General features: G+C 36.4%; 1 protein-coding gene across 22 annotated transcripts in view; it reads left to right on the forward strand.

Moving 5' to 3' along the window:
* Positions 1 to 24,059, forward strand: part of LOC106673709 (LIM domain and actin-binding protein 1) — a 173,158-nt gene that overhangs the window by 85,790 nt on the left and 63,309 nt on the right. For 6 of the 22 annotated variants that reach the window (XR_002910669.1, XM_024228939.1, XM_024228949.1 and 3 more), the window contains exon 1: positions 23,863 to 23,988. The exons of 2 other annotated variants lie outside the window; for them this stretch is intronic. Coding sequence is in view for 18 of the 20 variants with exons in the window: in XM_024228939.1 (XP_024084707.1) it covers positions 23,885 to 23,988 (104 nt within the window). In the remaining 2 variants the exon portion in view is untranslated. Of the gene's footprint in view, positions 1 to 4,150; positions 4,466 to 17,743; positions 17,774 to 23,862; positions 23,989 to 24,059 lie in introns of those variants that run through there. 14 more of the 22 variants (XM_024228953.1, XM_024228946.1, XM_024228950.1 and 11 more) reach the window with 8 other exon arrangements.

The raw sequence follows: 24,059 nt of genomic DNA on the forward strand, positions 1-24,059 counted from the left end.
CTCAAAGTGTTTGTCTTCTGTGTAATTGTGCCATTCTTGCGTGTCGTGTTGAGAGAGGCCCTGAAGATGTCTCAATAAAGATCGAAACGTTGGCACGATAAAGAAAATGTTTTTCTGAAACCTACATCACACCAGACCGCATCTCACGATTTCTGAATAATAATCAATAAAACCTTCATTTCAATACTAGCTTTTGTATTTTAAATAACTAATTAGCACTAATTAGCACTCTAGGTGGAAAGCATATTTGGGTCAAAAATAATCGTAGTAAATCTTACTACATGGATATTTATGCTCGTTTGTTAGGTATGTATGTTGTCGGTTACTATGATAATAAAATTAAAGTCATTCATTGAACACTACTGTTAGTCGAAACAAACAAACTTAAATCACTGAGAGACAATGCAAGAAAACAACCCCACGAAAAACCCAAACTCAAAAATGGGTTGTTTTTTGGGCGGAGTTTAGCTAGATTTTTAAAGTTTTGTGTTAAGTCTTGGAGAAACGAAAGACAATATTGATGTATCATGAGTTTTTATTACAACCGTAATGGCGTATACTTAAGACATTAGTAAAAAAGTAAACTTCCATTTGTTTCTCCTGTAAAATTATCTTTTGTCGAGTTGTGCCAATTTTCTTATGGTTTGCGATATTGTTGTCCTGTATGGAATAAACTATATAATGTTTATGTTACCATACATTGTATTTTTCTTATATGAAAAAAACTTGAAATATGTGAACATAGGTTCTTACATAACATTGGCAATAGGCACGCGCGATACAAAAAGTGCCTGATTGGTATGCAGATAGAAGAAAATGCTTGCGATTTTCTTCTATTGGTAATTAACTCCATAATTGTACATTTGACGATAGGTAAAAGAGCCGAAGGTCGACTCGCCCGCTGGCTAATTCATTTGGACCCTACGACAAGGCTAGTATCAACGTAATACATTGAATTATCGTCAACAGGTTGTCAAATAATCCAATTCTAGAAAGCCATAATTTCACTCGGATGTCGTAGGAGGAAGATGTAAAAGTTGAAGAGGGGTAAACAAAAATGCTACGGAAATAAAATTTGGTCCCAAGCCAAACCTGAGTCGTGAGACTTTCCCATTTAACGAGTCAACCATCGCGCCGTTGTGGAATATTTCTTCACAGGGATTTGCGCACGTGCTCGCAAGAATCCGCGATATCTGTTTTTTATGGTTTATTCTAAGGTGTATTTTTGTACTACTGCTGAAATAGAAGTTTTGAATTTAGAAGACCACGTAGTACCGCGGATTGAAATAAAGATCATCAATCTAATTGTTGAAATTAATCCATTGTTCTTCGTTTTGTATATTACAAAGATAAGATTCGATGTACTAAATCATGTCAAGATCGATCTGTTTGTTCTTTATAATTAGACAATAAATATGCTTCAATGATCGATTAAACAACACCGAGGCAAGGATATTGAATAACCTAATTGGATTTACTCCTCTTGTTTTGAAAATGGAATTACGCCCAATTTCCGCCGTGGATGAAGGCTCAGAGCATAATAATAGACACATATAATTATGAGAAACGGATGTTATGGAGACTTTGCAATTCTAAGGTTTTCTATAGTGGATGGCTGTACTTTAGGGATTTTTCAGCCAGAAAGAACTTGATGTTTTGTTAGTTATTTACGCACTACGTTTCGGAACGTTTGATCTTTTGTCAAAGGTTGTGGTATAGTTTGTAGACAAAACTTGTCAAAACAAAAGTGAAAAAAAATGAAAAACCAGCTTCCTCCAGCATAACATTCCATAAACAGGTACATCGAGAATGAGCGGTCCATTTCCATGTTCTTCTTTCAAAACCAAGACGAAAACGTTCATTTTTTTCAATAAATTCACTAATTTCGTGGTCCGCTTGACCAATTAATTCATTACAATTAAGGTTTTTAGTTGAGATGAAAAAAAGTTAATGGCACGAGAGTGATTCGAACCCACGACCTTCGGCTAGATATGCCGCTGCTCTACCACCTGAGCTATCGTCACCTCGATCCACTCGGAAGGAGGGAAAAAGGTGGGGTTGAGATGGGGAGTTGACGCCTTAACCAGCGAAACTAGGGGGTATGGTTCTATACATACTTTTAGAGATTAATTTTACTAAATACGTTTGCTATTTTACAAACTGTGATACACCCCTGTGAAGTACCTTAAACGAATAGAGCGACTACTGTTGAACAGCGAGTGTGTAGCAAAAATTTTTATATGGCAAAAGCTTTTTGCAAGCTTTTTAGAACCATATGTATTTTTTCGAAGTAACCTCAAATGAATCCTAAACGGCCATACTACAAAAATGGAACCGTGAAAAGCATAGATTCAGATAATATTAGATAACAGTGGTTTTTTAACCACTGGTTTACCAAAAGCTTTTGATCTTATAGAAATGTAGTAGTTGCTACACACTGTCTCGAGAAAAGTTCAGTAGGTCTAGAAGTAAAAAAATATGCAGTAGGCAACGAACGTTTGTTAAAAAGTAATGCTAGGTGCTCTCAAAAATAAAAATATATATATATTTTTTAATCTAACGGCTTGGTTGAAATGAAAAGCTAGTTTAAGGAGCGGGATTCGAACCAACACCTTCGGCTCGATTCGATCCCAGCTCGTGACACTAGGCTTTTCAACTCAACCTACTTAACGCAGACCTTACATAAAAATATATTAATTTGAAAAATTAGTACGGTTAAGTATGACTACTAATAACATATATCAATTAATGTTATGTATAGTTTAATTTTCGTTGAATCTAACAAAATATTGAATTGTGAAATTTCCTCTTAAGGCCTTGTGAGGCGGATTAGTTTGGACGTTTTCGATCCTTTTTGTATTGCAGAGTGTTTTGGTTTGTCTTCATCAGTGTTGGGTCTGTAGAATTTTAAGTAAGGCTGATAGACCAAAATGATCTTACACGGCCATACTACAATAATGGAATCTTTCATACTTCCACGGGACTTGGGAATAAGACTTTAATAAAAAAAAATGGGCTTATTCAATGAACTGAGACAATTGTTACCAAGCGAGACCAGGCGAATACCATAAATTTTGGACGATCGAAAAAAAGGAGGAAAAGAGAAGCTTTACTCACTTTTACTTCTAAGTACACGTTCATCTAACATTATTAGGCATGTAATAGTCCTTCAAAACGAAACTTGTTTCATATTAAAAAAAGGCCTAAATTTTGAATTTAGAAAACACTAAGGTAGTTCGATGAGTTAGAGTAGTAGATGTGGACTGGATGTATCACTTGGTAGAAAGAACCTCTCAGTTTGGGACGTTTTCAATTTTTTTAGCTAGTGTGGCAGGTTTGAAGGAGTATTTCTCATAAATAACAAAAAAAGCAAAACAGAAGCTTTACTCACTTTTACTTTTAGTACACGTTCATCTAACACTATTAGGTATGTAATAGTCCTTCAAAAGGAAACTTGTTTCATATTAAAAAAAGGCCACAATTTTTTGATTTAGAAAATACTAAGGTTTGATGAGTTACCGCAGATGTGGACTGATGTATCACTTGGTAGAATGAACCTCCCTGATTGGGACTTTTCAATTTTTTTTTGCTGGTGTGGCACGTTTGAAGGAGTGTTTCTTATAAATACAATAACTTGTTTCATTTAAAAAAAGGCCACAATTTTGAATTTAAAAAATACTAAGGTAATTTGATGAGTTACAGTAGATGTGGATTGGATGTATCACTTGGTAGAATGAAACTCCCAGATTGGAACGTTTTCAATTTTTTTTTTAAAGCTAATGTGACAGGTTTGAAGGAGTGTTTCTCATAAATACAATAACTTGTTTCATTTAAAAAAGGCCACAATTTTGAATTTAGAAAATACTAAGGTAATTTGATGAGTTACAGTAGATGTGGACTGATGTATCACTTGGTAGAATGAACCTCCCTGATTGGGACGTTTTCAATTTTTTAGCTAGTGTGGTAGGTTTTGGTAAATTGAGTTGAAATTAGAGTATGAAATTTTCATAATTTATTAGAAGTATTGTTAGTTTCTTTTCGATTTATTTTCATTCTTATTAGATTTATTTAAAAAAAATAAATTATCGAAATTTTAAAATAAATGACTCATCATGGTCAGGAAAATTTTGTTTCAAGTTGATCTTATCAAAATATCATAGAGAAAGTTGTAGGAAAAAAATCAGCTGTTAGATCAATTTATTACTAGTACGAAAATTTCATTTGTTACAATATTTTTTCTATTCGTTAAAACTTTCACGTCAGCTAGGAGTTTCAACATCGGCATCTTCTAATAATCACTGCAGCTTCATGTCATCTTAGTGTCAAACGTCTACCTCCGATGGATGCTCATGTTAACCACCACATGTTCTAGTCGGTTTATCCGTTTCAAATTCAAAATCAAAACTTACTTTATTCGAGTCTAAATTCAAAGAGACAGTTCGCACATCACGATGACCAGCAGTGGGTGAGTGTTGATCCTTTTTTTACTACTTTTTCCCGTTTTGAAATAATGTTTACGACTATGTTCCGGCTCTCGTGTTCTTCTCGCAGCATCCATTCGTCCGTATCAAATTCCTCCGCTTTTCGCTATCTTAACATAAAATACATATTCGTCAACTGTCACGGTTAAGATTAAGAAATAACATATGTTGTTTATAATAACAAGTTAAAAGATGGGAAGTGAGCGAGATACGAGGTACTGGGTTCGAGGCTTTTCCAAAATTTCAATCAAGGGACCGACAACCTTTGTTCTCGACACTACAGGTTGTTTAACAAAAAAATCCTGCCTGTGTAACATCTTTTTACTTTAAGGGAGCCTTAAAGCCTGGTTTAATCCTTCATCTTCAAAAAGGAACCATCTCCCTGAGTATTTAGGTTGTTCAACATCACAAAAAAATAATCTTGCTCTAAGTCAAGCTGACACTGTTAAGGCGAACCTAGAAAAAAAAAGAAATATCGTATATCCGGCAGAGGGGAGGCGACGAGAAGCATGTGGCCACTTGAGCATAAAGGCGACCGGCGGCTGAAGTGTTTTGTACATCCTAAGCTACAAGAACAGGAAAAAACACCCGGGGTCGTCGAAATGTCGAAAACTGACGGTAACGCAGTAAAACAAACAGAAAATCACAGGCAAAGGTGGAGGTGAAATAACGAGCGAGATGTGCACCGTGACAAAGGAATCTTGCAATTAATAGCATTCGTGTGTTTGCTGTTGCTTTTGCTCTACTTCTTCGTTTAATTTTCAAACCGTTAACTAACTACACGTAACAACGTTAGAACAATTAAGCATTAAACAATCGTAAACAAAGGAAAATAATGTTTGATACGTGGTGGTTTTATATTTTGACACATGAAAACCACAACAAAACTGCTATGAAAATAGGCATAGCAACTTTATAGCAACATAATATTTGACGGCATCGTTGTCCATTTCGTTTAAAAAGTGAATTTAATATTTGATAATTTGAAAGTATTACCATCATTTCTATTAGCCCACATTGCTTAAGTACGTAATAATCATTTTAATCCTATACCTTTTATATATTAATTTTTTAAAAGTTTAATTTAACTAGTCTTATAAAAAATTTGAAAATTTATTGAAAAGTCCTTCGGTAGTTATTATACTTTGTAATCTCATCAATAATAAATATTAATTAGAGGGGTGTCGGTGGCCGCAACGGTTTAGGCGTTGACATGGCGCTCGTCATTGTAAGGTAAAGGTCCCGGGTTCGAATCCAGCGGCCCTGCATTCGAGCCCGACATATTTATAAATGGGCTTTTTTTCAAAAACGCCGGCTATAACCTCTGCTGTTGCGTTTGTTGTTTTAAAAGAAAAAAAAAAGTAAAAGCTGTGGCGATGATTTCATGCCCCATACCATCACCAAATGATAATCACCTGTTTATATATATTTTTAAAATTAGTTGTTTATTTTTATTTTTTATTAGGAGTCCCTTCAAGGGAGAATTCGTTGTCCCATCCTTATCATTTGTTAAATTTACTAGTATTCGTGGTTTGCTTATCCAATTAATATCTTTCAGCCGATTAACGTTTTTAGTTGAGATAAAAAAAGTCAGTGTCACGGGCGGGATTCGAACCGACGACCTTCGGCTAGATACGCCGCTGCTCTGTCACTTGAGCTATCGTGACAAAAACATTTATATTTTTGTATAGATTTTTATTTAGAGATCGTGAGATGCGGTCTGGTGTGATGTAGGTTCCTGAAAAACATTTTCTTTATCGTGCCAACGTTTCGATCTTTATTGAGATCATCTTCAGGGCCTGGGATTTACAAACATTGATTACATATTACAATTACATTTTGGATNTAAATTCACTTTTCCACATCCAAAATGTAATTGTAATATGTAATCAATGTTTGTAAATCCCAGGCCCTGAAGATGATCTCAATAAAGATCGAAACGTCGGCACGATAAAGAAAATGTTTTTCTGGAACCTACATCACACCAGACCGCATCTCACGATCTCTAAATAAATATCGATTAACGGTCACTAATCACCACACATTTTTGTATAGAACGGAAGAGTTTTTCAAATTTTCTTTTTCCTGGTATATTGATATATAATTGTATATTGATTATAAACTTTGAATAATTAGTAAGCTTTTTTATGATAGGGGTGAACATGGGCGGAGTATTTAACGTGTGGTCCTAACTTCAACTTAATTTATAACTTCGTGGTGATGCTTTTCTTTATTGCATAAAGTAATCAAAACTTTCTTGCAGTAATGAAGAAATAAATTTTTTTTTAGGGTTAGACTGTATTCTAACTAGTATATTTATTACTTGTATGATAAGTGTTTTATGAAAGTATGAAATAAAGGCCAGATATAATGGTAAACACTTCAAAAAAAAATCATGAAGTCTGTCGGGTGATGAACCTGTAGCTTTGAAATGGCCAAACTACTTCTATGAAATTGCCAAAAACGTTCGAGGACAGCGAGGACGGACGGTCGACATCAAACACAATTGTATAACTGTTCAGTTTCATTTTATGCGACATTGCATCTTCGAATTGAACGTTTCGACTGAAACGGGTGTTCACTGTTAGCTCTTCACGCTCTCTTAATATCGCCCTATCTAAACAATTGATTAGGCTTGACAAATGACTTTCACAGTGCTTGTCTAAGTTTTGGTTTAGGGAGAATTTCCTGTAGGAAACGGCCATTCTATGATGGCAGGCGGATCGTTGAATTAGTACCTTTTATGTAAAATAGTTTATTCAAACATTGAATTTATTCTCAGCGAAATGTACTGCAAATTACGTGGAAGTCAAAGGGAAAAAAATGGTCGAAATCAGAGTTGTCAAAAACTTCAGAAGGGTAAGGCGCTCTGCCTAGGTTTCAAACTTGAAAAATCGTTGATCATTAAAACATGAACATCAAGGTTATCAGGCTTATTATTAACATTATTGCATTCCTATTGGTCAAAGCACTTAGCAGCGTCATTAGTCATATCTTACATGACAAGATGAAAGTGCAAAACATGTACGTTCAACGATCCTAGGCGAGCTCCTTGTGCCACTTGAGTATATGTATAGTATTTCTTTTCGAAAATTTGCCATAGAGTTATGAAAAATGCGGATCTATCTAATTACGGCTGGATAATTTGGATATCCAGTTTTTAACGACAATATTATGTCTAATCTGTATATTGCCTAGAAGCTGTTAGTTAAATTTAAGGCTTTTTATCGGCTTCTGAAATCTGACCTTGTTTCCTCTTCGTCTTGAACAATATGTGCAGAAGCTTGTTCCTACTGTTCTGAGTATATAAATATTCTTCCGGAGTTTGGAGTGTCAAGTCAGCAGTGCTATTCTAGTCCTAACGCCTCCTGGGCTTAATAATTCTTCCGTTAGTTTCTGTGATGGTAATGAAAATTTTCGCATGCTTCTGTTTTGGAGTACAGCCCAATTGAACCGAGGACTCTTAATCCATTGCCTGATGGATCTACGTTTTTGGCGATTTGGTACGCCGGAAAATGGTTCAGGGCCGAAGGTGCTCTGACTGAACTTTCCTTAGCCAATTTAGAGGCATCTTCGTCTCCTCTCTGCCCTGTGTACCTGTTCCCATAAAAGCGTGATTTGATCGTTTTCCATTGTCCTGTTGGCAGTACTTTCTAGTCCTAACGCGCCCTACGTTCTGACATTAGTTTTTGTGATGGTCTTTTATTTAATGAATTTTTTCGCATTTGTCTGTCCTGGAATACATTCTACTTATTCTTAACCCAAAAATTCTGTCTTGAATTATTCAGCGTAATGACGCTGCCTTTCAATGGACTACTGAACCTGTGGGAGTGTACGGTTAAGATGCTACATGTAATATTTCGGATGTGTAATATACTCGCCATTTGTTAGCTGTTCTGTACCTATAACACCTGGTAAGTCCTAGTTCATCAAGAAATTTGGTTAGTAGGCTTTCATTCGTTGAACTTTTCCGATCTCAAATCACTTTCAGACCTTTTCCGTTAATGTTCTCTCCGCCCCACTCTCCACTAAGATCGCTCACCGGTCACTTAAGGAAATGCTCCTTTAAAGGTAATCATAAATACACTGTGTTCCCGAGTACTCATCGTCAACAAGACAAGAGGATCTTTAGCGTCCGGACCTGGCACATGACCTTATCGGGCGTTTTGATTCTCAAGATGAGAGCTGACGCACTTCTGCATACGACGGAATGGTGTTACCGCCGCAGCATTGGTGTAGAGGTTTCTCAGTCCCTAAGGGCCAGTACAACCACGCTCTCCGCTTGTCCACTCCGAATGGTCGGGCCCGCATTGTGCATCGAGTCGTATGCCGCACGCGAGGGGCTAACAGGCCGAAATATATCGGCCAGTCCCCCCCCCGCGTACTCCCTAGATAGAGAAAGCCACTCTATCTCTCTGAGTATAGAGGCTCCCCCAGCTTAGAAACTTCCGGGAATGCCCCGGCAGCGGTTTAGTTTAAAGTGGAATTGCTAACCACCCCCTAGCTGAGCACCGCCTACGGTAAAGTCGCTTATCGAGCTCAGCCTACACCTGTCACGCGCATTCGAGGGACGCCATAGGCTCGCCTAGGTGATCCGATCCTTCGCTTCACCAAGGGTACCACGCCGGTCATACGCACAACAATGCAAAGCATACTCCAGTCCGAGACACCGATTCACTACCCGCTTCCATTCGCTTACTTACGCATTCGAGGGACTATAGCATGATCATTGCGTCCTCAACGCTTACATGCTGTCGGGTTTTACGTTGGCCATACGCAAGCTTCACTGAGGTTACAGATAGAAGACGGCCTCTGTCTAAGTTCCCGCCAGGGGCGTCACCACGCACCACCACGAATCCATTCCCAGTGTAACTAGGGCTGAATTTGGAACTTTTCAGTTACCCCGTGGTACAGATGGCCATACACCCTCCCCCGTCTTTGCACTGGCCCTCGTGTGACTCTGCTAAGGCACCCGCCGCCCATGCCGACCCTGAGGCAGACACGAGTTCAGCTTATGCTTTAGAGAGGTTGCCACGCCCTCTGGGCTGAACCTTTATTTTGTGCCCGGATACCCCCCTTGTAACCAAGGGTTAGGAGGGGTCACAGGATAGAATGAAGGAGCTCGTATTGAGAAAAAGGGCCGTGGATGAGAACACGAGGTGAGCCGTTTCGGGGTCTCGAGTCTCAAACCACACTATACCACCCGTTGTCCCCGTAGTTCCACATAAAATGGGCCACGACTCCCAGGGTGGGTTGGTCCCTAACCATCCCTAATCATAAATACAGAATCATTTTATTTTAGGCAATTCGTGTAATGATAATTAAGAGTATAAATTGATAATAAAGGAAATCACATTTGAATCCCTGGGGGCCAAAATTCAGCTATCACTAAGGATGTCTTCGAAAACATCCACATTTTTTGCCGGACATGACTGCCGCCACATAAATTCGCATAGATAGGAGTCCAATAAACTTCGGCGGGTACCCCACTGCGATTTGTTCCTCGCCTTTTGCTTTCCACCATACACTCAATAGACTGCGTATGTGCACTGGTGGTCGGGTCGGCAAAATTGAGAGAGTGGTTCATATGGCGGAAACTAGGATCATGGGGCAATGTTTCATATGGCTTCCACTGACCGGAGATGATGACAGATCAAGCAGCGATCCGATCCCGAATTATGGGGATGAGAGTGGCGGCTGGTCTGTCCATAACGGCGACTAGAAAACTTTCTCTCATTTGGCGCAAATAGCACCAAAAAATCACTTCTATGGTCAGATTCTCTCGATGTTGGTTTTCCGGGGTTAAAACAGCGATTCATCTATTTTCACAATGCAATTGGGGACACCAGTGCTCGAATGTCTGCGCAAAATAGCTTCGAACAGACGTGCATGTAGTTGCACCAATCAACGAATGTGTTATCTTTTATACTTCACTCTCTTCCACAAAATTTAAAGCTTACTATTTCGTGTGCCCAAGCGTATATGAATATGGCAGTTTTGAGCCAATTAGATATGTTATTTTTTAAAGCCATTTCCGCCTTGCACCCACGTTTATATCACCTCCACTCCTGAACATTGCAGAGCTGGTGGAAGAATGCCCTTTTTCTGAAGAAACGAACTGCCGATTCCTTGGCTTTGACAGCGTCGTATAGTGCCAGAAAGTTCATTTTTATTTAACACCGAACTCTTTGACAACTGGTATACAACACAATACACTAAAACATACAATTATAGTACAATCATACAATACAGTGGTATACAACAATTCATCTTGACTGAAAACATAAAATAACATAGGATAAGAGCGGAAGCCCATAGACCTGACCTTTGCTCGATCTCTGTCACCGAACGCGGTCGAGTGGGGCGGAGGCACATTTACGGAAAAGGTCCTCACTTTCTATTAGTAGGTGCCAATGTTTTCTTTCCCAATCTGCACATACCTTGTTGGATTGTACAATCTTCCTCAAATGCCCATTGGGTCCGCAAGTGCCCTGTAGAATTCGAAGTTTTTCCTACTTCCTTTGATGCATTATGTAGTTTCTTTCCTCCCCAAACTCCCCAGAGGGTTCTTGGAATGCCTGTGTCCATTGAATTAATTCTTCTGTTTCCTTGTGTTATTATAGTGTGAATTCCTATGCCAGAGAAGGTCTTAGGACTTATCAGCGCTGTATCAGCCCCTTTCCTTGCAAGGACGTTTTTCTTCTCGTTCCCCTCTACTCCTACATGTCCTGGAACCCTGCAGAACGTAACTTTATTTTGCATACTTAGTTCAGTTAATTATAATCTTTGAGCTGATGATGTATGAGCTTAGTGCTCGGATCGCTGTCTGTTGTTTTTGTATCCTCAGGTTGAACTGCGTACCACTCTTTATTGCGTGGAAGATACAGGTGTACTTTTCCACGGGTTCTGGGTATTTGGTCGAATTCTCCTGTCCGCACGTTCTCGCTTTCTAGATTCATTAGTGTACCAGCAGATGGTGTCGTTTCCCATTTTTTGGTACTAAGGTCAAACCGGAAATTTTCTTTGAATTCAACATCCTGCCCTGTCTTCCCTGTGAGCCATGAGTCTCTCGGTGTCTGGTGTTAACAGCATTGACATTCCTGAAACATTCTTGAGCTGACGGGTTGTGTCCTATTTTCTTGTATCGTGGTAGAAGACCACGAGTCATAATTTATTCTTGTGAAATAGGGAAGTGCAAAAACGCAGTTAATTAAAGGATTAGCTAATGTAAACTATGATGTAAATTGTATAAAAAAAGAGTTAATATGGGTTAATAGAAAAATATGTAGGGTTTTGTCTGTCTGGACAACGAGCTCGGCTTTTACTACGTCAATCAAGTCGAATGTAATCGCCTCTTTCAAAATTGCAACACGATGTTGAAAAACGTACGAAGCACTTGTGCTAAATCATCAAGTACATAATCCCTTGAATTGTAAATGGTTAGAAAACTTAAAACGGATAGAAAACTTTTTAAGGAAAAACGCTTTAGGGGCTTTTGCCGAAAATTGTCGGCCGGCCGGGATGATAAACCGCCGGAAATTGTTCGGATGGAGTTAACGGAACGAGAGCCGTTTATGCGAAAGGTCGTCAAAAACGCATACCTTCGCGTTTAGAGAATCAGCAATGAGCAATGCACATGGCCAATTTCAGTTCGATTGATACGCTCGTCATTTTCAATTTTATGATTAAAACAGTAACTCTTTCCTCTTATTATAGTTTGTGACTCATGGCAAATTCTTTAGACTTGTTTTCATTACAATGAGCGATTTTCCATGCATGGTAAATCTCGGTTTTTATACGCTGTAAAATTAGTTTTTAATGCGGATAAATTCTGGCTTGTAATTCTGAAAATCAGACAAACAACAAATAAAATGAGCAGATATTTATGTTTAACATGCAGGATTTCTTCATCTAGGGTTAATCCTCAACGAACAATTTTGTTTTGAAAGAGACGTGACCATTGTTCCTTTTATGCAAGATTATGTACGCATACTTTAAAAGATTTATTTTAACTAAATAGTTTAATATTTTACGAAGTATGAACTCGTGAAGAAACGAAGGAATAGTGCGATGTTTTACAGGGAGTGTATGCCAAAAGCTTTGGGCAAGCTTTTTAGAACCACTGATTTGCAATTTTTTTCAATTTTTTTACCTCAAATCAATCCTAATCGACCAGAAAAATGCAATCGCGAAAAGTGCACATCAGTGGTTTTAAAAGATTTGGGTAAATCGTTTGATATTATAAAATTGTAGTATTTGCTGCATGTTGTCCTGAGAAAAGCTCAGCTGATTTAAAATTAAAAAAACAAAAAACAAAAAAAACAAATTAGGCAACAAACATTAGTTAAATCCATTAAATTTCGTGATCCGATTGACCAAATAAATTCTTTTCAATTAAGTAACCGTCGCCATTTCATTTGTCGCTGAGAAGCAAATAGATTACACATTTGAAAAATTGCAAGAAATGAGGGAAAATTAGAAAGGTGGGGTTGAGATGGGAAGTTGGTGTCCGAGTGGATCGAAGTCACGATAGCTCAAGGGGTAGAGCAGCGTGGGTTCGAATCCCGCTCGTGGCATTGCTTTTTCACCTCAACCAATACCTTAGTTAAAGATTAATTATTTGTTAAATGTTGACGTTAAGGATTTTATGTATAAGGAGGGGCGTCGGTGGCCGCAACGGCTTAGGCGTTGACACGGCGCTCGTCACTGTAAGGTAAAGGTCCGGGGTTCGAACCCGACATACTTTTTTTTTTTTTCTAAAACACCGGCACCCTGAGGGTTGATATAACCAAACTCTGCTGTTGCGAACCCTCGTTAAAAAATTATATACTTTTACTAAAAATATGATAGAGATCAAAATCAGTATTGATTCTACGGTTTTTTTTCCATTAAACGAGTAATAAATACCGATAGATCACAAATAACAGTGGGTGTGGCATATTGGCAGAAGATGAAGACAGAATGAGTCCATCAGGAAACTGTGTAGATATGGATTAGATTATGATATTGTTTATCAGTAATCGTAATTTGAAAGCGACGATTCTGAACGGTTATTACGATAAACCAGATTTTTCCCATTAGATACTCTTTGAAAGGACGGATTTGGGTATTGTCCGATTCACACGGGCAAGTCATTACCGGAAAACAGTTACGACTGACCGCCGGTAATTGCAACTAACCATCGGCGTACAGTTAGCCGCCATGAATAAATATGCAATTTACATACGGTAGATCATTAAAACAATTCACCATCTCATTTTCATTTCGGCTTTCCGGCCCGACGAAGGAAAATCCGGCAAACGGATCTGGAAGCGTTAGTAAGGGATTCTTATAAATTCTAAACCAATGAGATTACTACGCGTATTTTCGAAGCAGGAAGAGAACTGGTTTTGGCGAATCGTCCAAATTTTTCTCTTTGCTCGTGGATAACGTCCGACGTTAGAAGCGCCACCTCATCACGGTCTCGTGCCCGCGATCCGATACTCGGCCTTTCGCGTTTCATGCTCGTTTTGAAATTTCACGGCTGATGTTATTAAAAAATCGTTGCCGAGTAAATTAGAGAATCCTGTAAGACTTCTATTCAACGAGCGTCAATCCGTCCTAACAGGTGAATCTTGCACAGTTAAAATAAAACATTCCCTGAAAATAGATCTTCCTTGTATTAATGGTGTTTCTGTTTCAAGTTCCACACGATTTATAACCACGTGGGGTTGCCAATCACACAAAGTCGTACGTAAAAGGTTGGAATTCGAATAACTATGGACGTTATTTGAATTTTCTTACTAAACCTAGGTTTTGTGTAGTCCATCAAAATTGGACCAAATCATTATTCGATTCCTTCATCAATCAGACCATCTTCTGCAAGAGTAGCCTTGTACTTACAACCTGTTTAAATAATGCTTGAAAAAATTGACCAAGAACGTTTGAAATAATTTTCATAACTTAAAGTTTAAAGCTTCACTATACATGACATCCCGTGAACTGAGGTCAATATTTAAGGAGATTATTCTGCTTATCAAATGGGAGTAAAAACATCTACATAGGCCGATGCTCAACTGTATTGTTTCATTACAATTAATTAAGGTGTTTAGTTCAGATAAAAAAGTCAATGACACGAGCGGGATTCGAACCCACGATCTTCGGCTAGACACGCCGCTGTTCTACCACTTGAGGTATCGTGACCTCGATCCACTCGGACACCAACTTCCTATCTCAACCCCGCCTTTTGAGTTTTATCTCAACTAAAAACCTTAATTAATTGTAAAGTATTAATTGGTCAAGGGGACCACGAAATTAGTGAATTTAATGAATTAAAATGAAGTATACTTCACTAAAGCTCTCCGTGGCCATTTCATTTGTCGTCGAGAATCCAATCCGATTACACGACATTTGAAAAATGGCAAAAAGGAGGAAAAATTGAAAAGGTGGGGTTGAGATAGGAAATTGGTGTCCGAGTGGATCGAGGTCACGATAGCTCAAGTGGTAGAGCAGCGGCTTATCTAGCCGAAGATCGTGGGTTCGAATCCCGCTCGTGCCATTGACTTTTTTTATCTCAACTAAAAACCTTAATCAATTGTAATATATTAATTGATCAAGCGGACCACGAAATTAGTGAATGTATTATTGTTTCACTTTTCGGGTTACTTAACTTTCACCACTCATAAAACCCCTCCCCTTATCTCATAAAATGTAAATCCTATTTTCAATTAATTAATCTTTAAATAGCGTATTGGTTCAAATGAAAAAGTTAGTGTCACGAGCGGGATTCGAACCCACGACCTTTGGCTAAATACGCCGCTACTCTACAACTTGAGCTATCGTGACTTCGATCCACTCGGACACCAACTTCCCAACTCAACCTACCTTTCAAATTTTCCCTACTTTTTGCCATTTTTCAAATTAATCAGGATTCGATTCTCGGCGACAAATAAAATAGCCACGGAGATGTATATGATGAATATGTACTTTATTTTAGTTAAATCCATTATATTTCGTGGTCCGATTGACCAAATAACTTCTTTCAATTAATTAATCTTTATGTAAGGTATTCAGAAATCGTGAGATGCGGTCTGGTGTGATGTAGGTTTCCAGAAAAACATTTTCTTTATCGTGCCAACGTTTCGATCTTTTATTGAGATCATCTTCAGGGCTCAAAGTGTTTGTCTTCTGTGAAATTGTGCCATTCTTGCGTGTCGTGTTGAGAGTGCCCTTAACGATTAACGGCCACTAACCACCACATATTTATGTAAGGTATTGGTTGAAATGAAATGGTTGATGTGGGATAGTCGCAGTCACGATAGCTCATGTGGTAGAACAGCGGCATATTTAGCCAAAGGTCGTGGGTTCAAATCCAGCTCGTGACACTTAACTTTTTCATACCAATACCTTACATAAAGATGGTCAATCGAACCACAAAATATAATGGGGTAAATCCTACTGTAAATTTGATTACATCGATGGTAAGACCATTCCATTACAAAATCCTATAAGATTCATTTGTTTGTTTTATTATAACGTTAACCAAGCAACGTACAAAACCAGAACATAAAAGATTTTAGTGCTTTCAAGAGTTCATCCTGGTTCTCTTCTCTGATAACAAGGACTCTTGAATCCTTTCTATGAGGTTGTCTTATGAGAGAAAAGACGCAGGTTGAACTTTTTTTGAAGTAAAATCAGCCAAGAAACGATTTCAGGGTTGTATTCTTCAAGAAGTTGGATGGATTTTGATCATTTCATTTAATTTTTAGAAGGTTGTTAGTTTTTTAACGTTCAATACTTTGACGACCTTTAATAGAAGTTAAGAATTTAATGTAGAAAATAATGACATTTTTTAACCGTTTGCACCCTATAAATCAAATTTTTAGCAATTAAACATTACTTTTATATCGGTGATAACTGTTCTTGGAGGAATTACGTACACGTGTTAAAAGCTTATTAGTAGTGGGAACTTTTCTATAAGCGCCATATCTGTCAGTATTTACTAGCCTAAGAAAATCTGACTTAAATTTAGACAACTAAGGATAATCGAAAAATAATTTTCTGATTTTGTAGTTATCTTTCTTAAGCTTAGAATTAAAAAACCGAAAAATCTCATAGGGATGGGGGGTCGGTGGCCAATTCGGTTTAGGCGTTGACACGGCGTACATCGCTGTAAGATAAAGATCCTGGGTTCGAATCCAGCGGCCCTGCATTAGAAACCGACATACTTACTAATTGGCTTCTTTTTTTTTCAAAAACACCGGCACCCTGAGGGACCTCTGCTGTTGCGAACCCTCGTAAAAAAATTCTCTTAGGGATTTTAATGTCCTTTTTGTTGAAGGATTTATATTTTATGAGTGACAATTGAGAATCATACTGTGGACGAGATTTTTTAGTCCCATTTGACCTGCAGAACAACCTGCTGAAGTGTTGACGTCTGTTCACCCTGCATACTAATGGATTGAAATTGAAACCATGCCTCTTTTGGCACTTCAGACTACCATATCTGCTTTAAGATCTTGTATCCTGGTGGGTTCGAACAAAGAAATAGATTTCGTGTCCTTTCCATACTTACTTGAATCAATCCTGACCCAGTTTCTTTAAGCTAGCATATTTTTTTTACTCATTGACAATTGCCATTTTGTCATGTGCTTAGTTTGAGCTAAATTTGACGTCAAACAGCCTACCATACTCTGTTGTTATGTAAAATGCAGTTTTAACTGTAAATTAGAAGGAAACGGGATGCAGGTAGTTTTGAGGCCTTGATGTCCTTCATATTTTAATATTTTTCGTGAAATTTATCACCCAAAATATTTGAAAAAGGTGACATAGCAGGAGAATATAATTAGTATTTATTAGAAATAATTGAGGTCAAGTGAATATGTCGATTCAGTAAAAATTCATTTACAAAAAGTAATTGGGACTTAGTTACATTTCCTTTATTTTTGAAGGATTTAAAATTCTACTCAATTTTATTTAACAAAAATTGAAAATAAATAAAATCATGGGCATAGTAACATCACAAGCATATATCATCGATACAATTTACCCAAAGAGGATTGAAAATCTCGTTTTCTCAAACATACCAAAAAGGAAGTTCGTTATCCGAAGAGAAATTCGACAATTTTCGACATACTTTTCTCGGCCTGTATGGGAAAAAACAAACACAATAAAAAAAAAATCCTTTATCCAAAACATGCTATTAGTCATTGGGACGTGATTTATCGACATGTTCCACATCCCCTTTTGGTAAGACTTTTGTTCGTAGATTGTCCAGTTTAGTCGAAGTTATTCACGAGCCAGCAAACAATTCCGTAAGTGTTGAAATTCATAAAAAAGGTTCATGATTTTACCATAGCAAATGTAATAACACCATCGGTCATTAAATAGATACAATTTGTTAATTTACAGGGCTGACTTTTCTTGCTTTCTATTTTCTACAATTGCTGGTTGTAATAATTAAATGATTTTACCAGCGAAAAATATTTAAACGTATGTTTTATGAGAAATGCCCTTGTCCTTTTTTTGCCATTCTATTCTACATCCTTCATGATTTTGTTAAGTTTTCTCACGGTTTTATGTTTGTAATAGGTCGTATTTTCGCCTTCCCCCGAATCTCCTGAACCTACCTACTGAATCACCATGATAAAACGTTTTAACTTCTCATTAATCAACTAATCAAACATGACGACTAATTGTTTGTTTTTCTGTGTTGACTCTGAACAAAAATTCCTAACGAGTTTGATTTCTTTGTTATGAATATGGCACAATTATGACGGTAGATGATATTTTTGGCTGAAGTCAATAAAAAATATAAACATTTAGATTTAAGTGGATTGTTACTGGATTTAACAAATACGTTCATTCTCAATGATAATTCCTCTGTTCAGAGTAAATTAAGTTTTCTATTTAATTCCATTCACTAATTTCGTGGTCCGCTTGATCAATTAATACATTACAATTAATTAAGGTTTTTAGTTGAGATGAAAAAAGTCAATGGCACGAGCGGGATTCGAACCCACGATCTTCGGCTTCGGCATCTCGGCACTTCCGAGTGGATCGTCACGATAGCTCAAGTGGTAGAGCAGCGGCGTATCTAGCCGAAGATCGTGGGTTCGAATCCCGCTCGTGCCATTGACTTTTTTTCTTCTCAACTAAAAACCTTAATTAATTTTCTATTTAAGCTTTCTCAACGTAAAAACATATTTTATTCAACTCTGGATTTAAAGATTATTTGGAGATCGTGAGGTGCGTCTGGTGTGACGTTGGTTTTAGAAAAACATTTTCTTTGTCATGCCAGCGTTTCGATCTTTATTGACATCATCTTCAGTGCTCAAAGTGTTTGTTTTCCGTGTAGAGTGTCATTCTTGTGTGTTGTATTGACACACATGAATGGCATACGGAAAACAAACACTTTGAGCCCTGAAGATGATCTCGGTAAAGATCGAAACGTTGGCTCAATAAAGAAAATGTTTTTCTAAAATCTACGTCACACAGAGATATCACGATCTTCAAATAATCATTGGCTAACGGTCACTAAACACCATACATTTCTGAATTTAAAATATACACCTCACAGTACAATTTTCGTCACGTTGTTATATGGAAAATTGTAAATATTGCTTGCTCTAGGAGGTCTCTCTAATAGTGACTGTTCTACTAGGTCAGTCATAGGTAAATAACATAACCAAACGCGATATTATAAGAATTGTCAGAAATTCCGTCAAAGACAGAAGTAATAGTTGTCTGTTTCTCACTGGTCCGGATCCTTTTTGTAATGTATCGACTTGTTTTTTTTTCTGTTCTTCAAAGGTACCTGGCAGTCGTCTGGGTGATCTGAAATAGAACCGAGTCCTTCTTCGGAACTAATCGGGCTAACGTTGCCTGACCCTTTCATTCAATTATTTGGTGACATTTAACATTAGCTCTGATGTCTTTATTTCATGTTCGTTTATATTCGTTTTGGAACGCAATAAGCAGAAATTTTTTTATAGATACTTGGACTTAATAGGTCGTAAATGGTTCGGTTTGAATGATGTTTTATGTTTTAAAAGACTGGCCTAAACCATGTTTTAGAATCTTATAAAATCGATCTTAAATCAACCACTTGATGTTTCTGTACAAAATGTAAATTATGGTTCTTATTTCCTTTCACCTTTTCGAATTATCCTGTGCATTAATTTTTTTTCTTGTCTGTTAACACTGTCGGATTCTTGGACTTCTTTGATTACTTGAAATTACACCGAACCGCCTTGAAATCGAACTTCTTCTTCCTACGTCCTGTTATTTCACTCGTTTCTATTGTTCGGGTCATGGTTACCACTCCTCATGAACCTTGGGACGTAAAAATGATTAGGAGCCGGAATGATTACATTGATCATAGCATCACGTCAGTCCCCAAATAGCCACCTTTCATAGTTTCTTGAACGGATCGACCTCGTTTTCCGACTCTGGACTCGCCTTAGGGGCCGATCGCACTAATTAATTTCAACTCGTTAAGACGCCAAGGACGAATGGCATTTATAGAAAAGTTTCCTGTATGTTTTGTGAAATTTAAAAAGAGAAAAAACCTTAGACACTTGTTAAAGCTCGGAACTATCAGTGGAAGGAAACTGTGGGAATGAGGATGTTCTTTGTCTTTTTTCGAGACAGGTGAATTTACTGTCATCTAGTCGTGTTTAGTAGACCAAATAATTATGGGATGTCCTATTTGAAGGGGTTGCCTGTCTGTTTCCCGTGTTCATTCCTTTTACGACGTTTTTCTGATAAATTTTATTAAATGAAAATTCGAAGGAGGAGTTTGAAGAAGGTAAAGACAATAAACCATTCTTGCCATAAATCAATTGAAAATATAGGTGTGGAATTAATGTATAATATTTACTAATATTTATTGCACGGTAATAAATGCATTTGAACAAACCTAATCATTCGATGGAAGCTTCCTTTAAATTTTTTTTGTTTTGCACCGTTGATACTTTTTTTTGTCTTGATCTTCATTATTATATTGTCCACTGAAGATCTCAGGAGGCGATCCTATATGCAAAATTGGATTAAAAAGTCCTTATCGGCCGCAGTATGATTTTCCATCGTATTCGAGATATTTCAACCTTTGACAAATTTATTCCATAAGCAACCCCATATCTTATAATATGTCAATCCTATTGTAAATTCGATTACACCAATAAAAAGAGCATTAAAAATGAGGTTCAATTGGTTTTTTACTGGTAACCTTAAGGAAACAAAACACTGGAGTAAAATAAATTGTCGAACTTGCATTCTTCAAGAAAATGGGAATTTTGAAAGTTTATTTAATTTTTAGAAGATTTTTGTTTTTTTTATGTCCAATTTTGTATCATATTCCTTTGTTGTTACATACTTTCATTATTTTTTGAATATCATAGAATCAATATCTTAATGACTTCTTTTTGAACCCGAAAAATCGAACTTTTAGTAATTAAACGTTTATTTTTAGAAGCTTTCTGTTTTTTATTATGTCCAATTTCGTACCATAGATTCTTTTTTTTGTTTGATTTTTGTTACATATTTTCGTTATTTTTTAAATAGAATCAAAATCTTAATAACTTTTTTAAACCGTTTGTACCTGAAAAATCAAACTTTAGCAATTAAACGTTAATGTTTAGAAGTTTTCCGTTTTTATTATGTCCAATTTTGTACGATGGAGTTTTTTTTGTTTAATTTTTGCTACATACTTTCATTATTTTTTAAATAGAATCAAAATCATAATGACTTTTTTTAACCGTTTATACCCGAAAAATCTTTTAGTAATTAAGCGTTAATTTTTAGAAGCTTATTGTTTTTTATTATGTCCAATTTTGTACCATTGAGCTTTTTTTGTTTAATTTTTTTTTTACATTCTTTCATTATTTTTTAAGTAAATCCTATAGACTTTTTTGAACCGTTTCTATCCGAAAAATCTTTTAGCAATTAAGCGTTAATTTTTGAAGCTTTTTGTTTTTTATTATGTCCAATTTCGTACCATTGAGTCTTTTTTTGTTAATTTTTTTACATACTTTCATTATTTTTTATGTAAATCCTATAGACTTTTTTGAACCGTTTGTACTCGAACAATCATCTGTCAGTATTTTCTGGGCCAAGGAAATCTTATTAAAGTTTGGAAAATTGTAGAAGTTTATGTTCTGATTTTGTACTTTGATTGGTTAAGGTTATAATCAAACAAACACAAAAATCCTAGGATTTCGGATCATCAACCTGATGATGAGCTGTTGACTTGAAATCCGGATCGTAAAAACAACTTTGAGTAGAAGCGATCGTAAAAACAACTTACTTTGAGTAGAAGCTATCTTTTTAAAAAGTATTAAATTCACTAATTTCGTGGTCCGCTTGGCCAATTAATATCTTACAATTAATTAAGGTTTTCAGTTGAGATAAAAAAGTCAATGGCACGAGCGGGATTCGAACCCACGATCTTCGGCTTGATACGCCGCTGCTCTACCACTTGAACTAACGTAACCTTGAATCACTCAGACACCCTCCTCCCATCTCAACTACCTTTTTAAAAAGAACAACACACTCACTCCACCATTTATATTTTCTATTTATCTTTTCTCCTGTAGGATTTTGTGGAACGAAAGTGTATCTCGAATACAATTAAGAATCGACTGCAGGCAATGGAGAATTTAGTTGAATATGGCATGCAGAATAACCTGCCGAAGTATTGTCGTCTGTTCACTGCGTAAAATAGAAATTGATACCCAGCCACTTTTGGTCCTTCAGACTTCCGGTGGTTTCGAACAAAGAAATAGATTTCCTGTCCTTCTCAAACTTACATTAATATATTGAATTAATCCTGACCCTGGTCCTTTAAGCCAATATTTTTATTACTCATCGACTATTGCTATTTTTCCATTTGCTCATTTTTTGAGTTTAAAATTTTGAGATAAATTTGACCATCGGCCTACTCTGCTTGTTTTTTTGGTATATAAAATATATTTTTAACAATTCAAAATAAATGAAAGGAAAGGACCCAGGTCATTTCGTTGCCTTGGTGGACGTTCGTCTTTCATATTTTAACCCTTTTCTTGAAATTTGTCATTCAAAATATTTCCAGAGGTAAACAATAGATAGGAATGAAAACAGTAAAATATAGCTTTGAATTAGTTGGATTTCCGTAATTTTTGAAGTCTTTAGACACAAACATACACCTCATCTTATTTAAATAATTAAATTAATAACAAATAATATCAAAAGCAAATCATCATTTGTTCATGGGACACCCTGCATAACGCATTTATTACTTTTACTCTCTCAAGCATAAAGTTAGAAAAATCAGTTTAATCAAAATAGTATCTATGCCAAAAAATGTTTTTCTTGTATTACCTGCCGTATCTAACTTTAATTGTTTTCATGCTCTGATATTTAAATATTGTAGGGCATACATAAAAATACACGCTATTTTTAAATATTAGCCTAAATTTTGGTAAAATGTGAGAGTATTTCTTAAAAAGAAACTTTAAATATATATGTAAAATCACGTTAAAAATATATTTGTACGGTTTTAATTAGGTATATTATTAGTGTTACTATATTTCTGCATGTTAGGCTAAAGTCAGATTTCAGTGAAAAATAATTGTTTTAATGATTATTCAGAACTCGTGAGATGCGGTCTGGTGTGATGTAGGTTTCAGAAAAACATTTTCTTTATCGTGCCAACGTTTCGATCTTTATTGAGATCATCTTCAGGGCCTGGGTGAATTTATACAATGCAAATAAATTCACTTTTTCCCACATCCTGCGTGTTTTTGTTAAATTTAAACAATGTTTGTAAATCCCAGTCCCTGAAGATGATCTCAGTAAAGATCGAAACGTTGGCACGATAAAAAAATGTTTTTCTGAAACCTACATCACACCAGACCGCATCTCACGATTTCTGAATAATCATCGACAAACAGTCACTAATCACCACATATTTGTTTTAATGGAAGGCTTTTAACAATTTGAAATAATTCCAAGTGGACATAAACAAGATAAAATGTTAACATGTTAAAGTAATACTAAAATAAACTGCTTTAAATCTATTATACAACAATGTTTGATTAAATATTATGTAGTGTATGATTTCTGAACCGTAACGTATTAGGATTTCTCTTTTTGTAAACAGCCTTTCCTACAGTTCATTTTATTTTAATTCAAATGGCTGCTTGGCTGCATATTAAATGATCTATTAATAAGGAGCAGGTGCTTTTAAGGGTCTTCCACCTCTGAGTAAGTCGGCGACTCCTTATTTTCATCGAACGCCGAGAGGTTTAATCTAGACCAAATATAGCTGATAACATTATCACGTTTTTGATATATTTAAAATAAAACTGAGCGAATGTCGTTCAGAACTGACCGACAGCCGGGACCCGGTGGTATGAACGACGAAACGCACAGCAGTTGTTTCGAAAATGACCGAGCCGATTCGGAAATTTTTGCTGTTGTTTTTGGACTTATTGTTTATAGCCTTTATTTCTTTTTACGCGTGTTTCTGGACGATTTGGTTAACTGTAAGGTGAGTGTTTTAAATTAATGGTGAAAATTTACTTAAAAATTTTTTAAGCTTAATTTGTCGGCGTTTTTAAT

The sequence above is a fragment of the Cimex lectularius genome, unplaced genomic scaffold, assembly GCF_000648675.2.
Source record: "Cimex lectularius strain Harlan isolate CLEC.00 unplaced genomic scaffold, Clec_2.1 scaffold12, whole genome shotgun sequence".
NCBI classification, from domain to species: Eukaryota; Metazoa; Arthropoda; class Insecta; order Hemiptera; family Cimicidae; genus Cimex; species Cimex lectularius.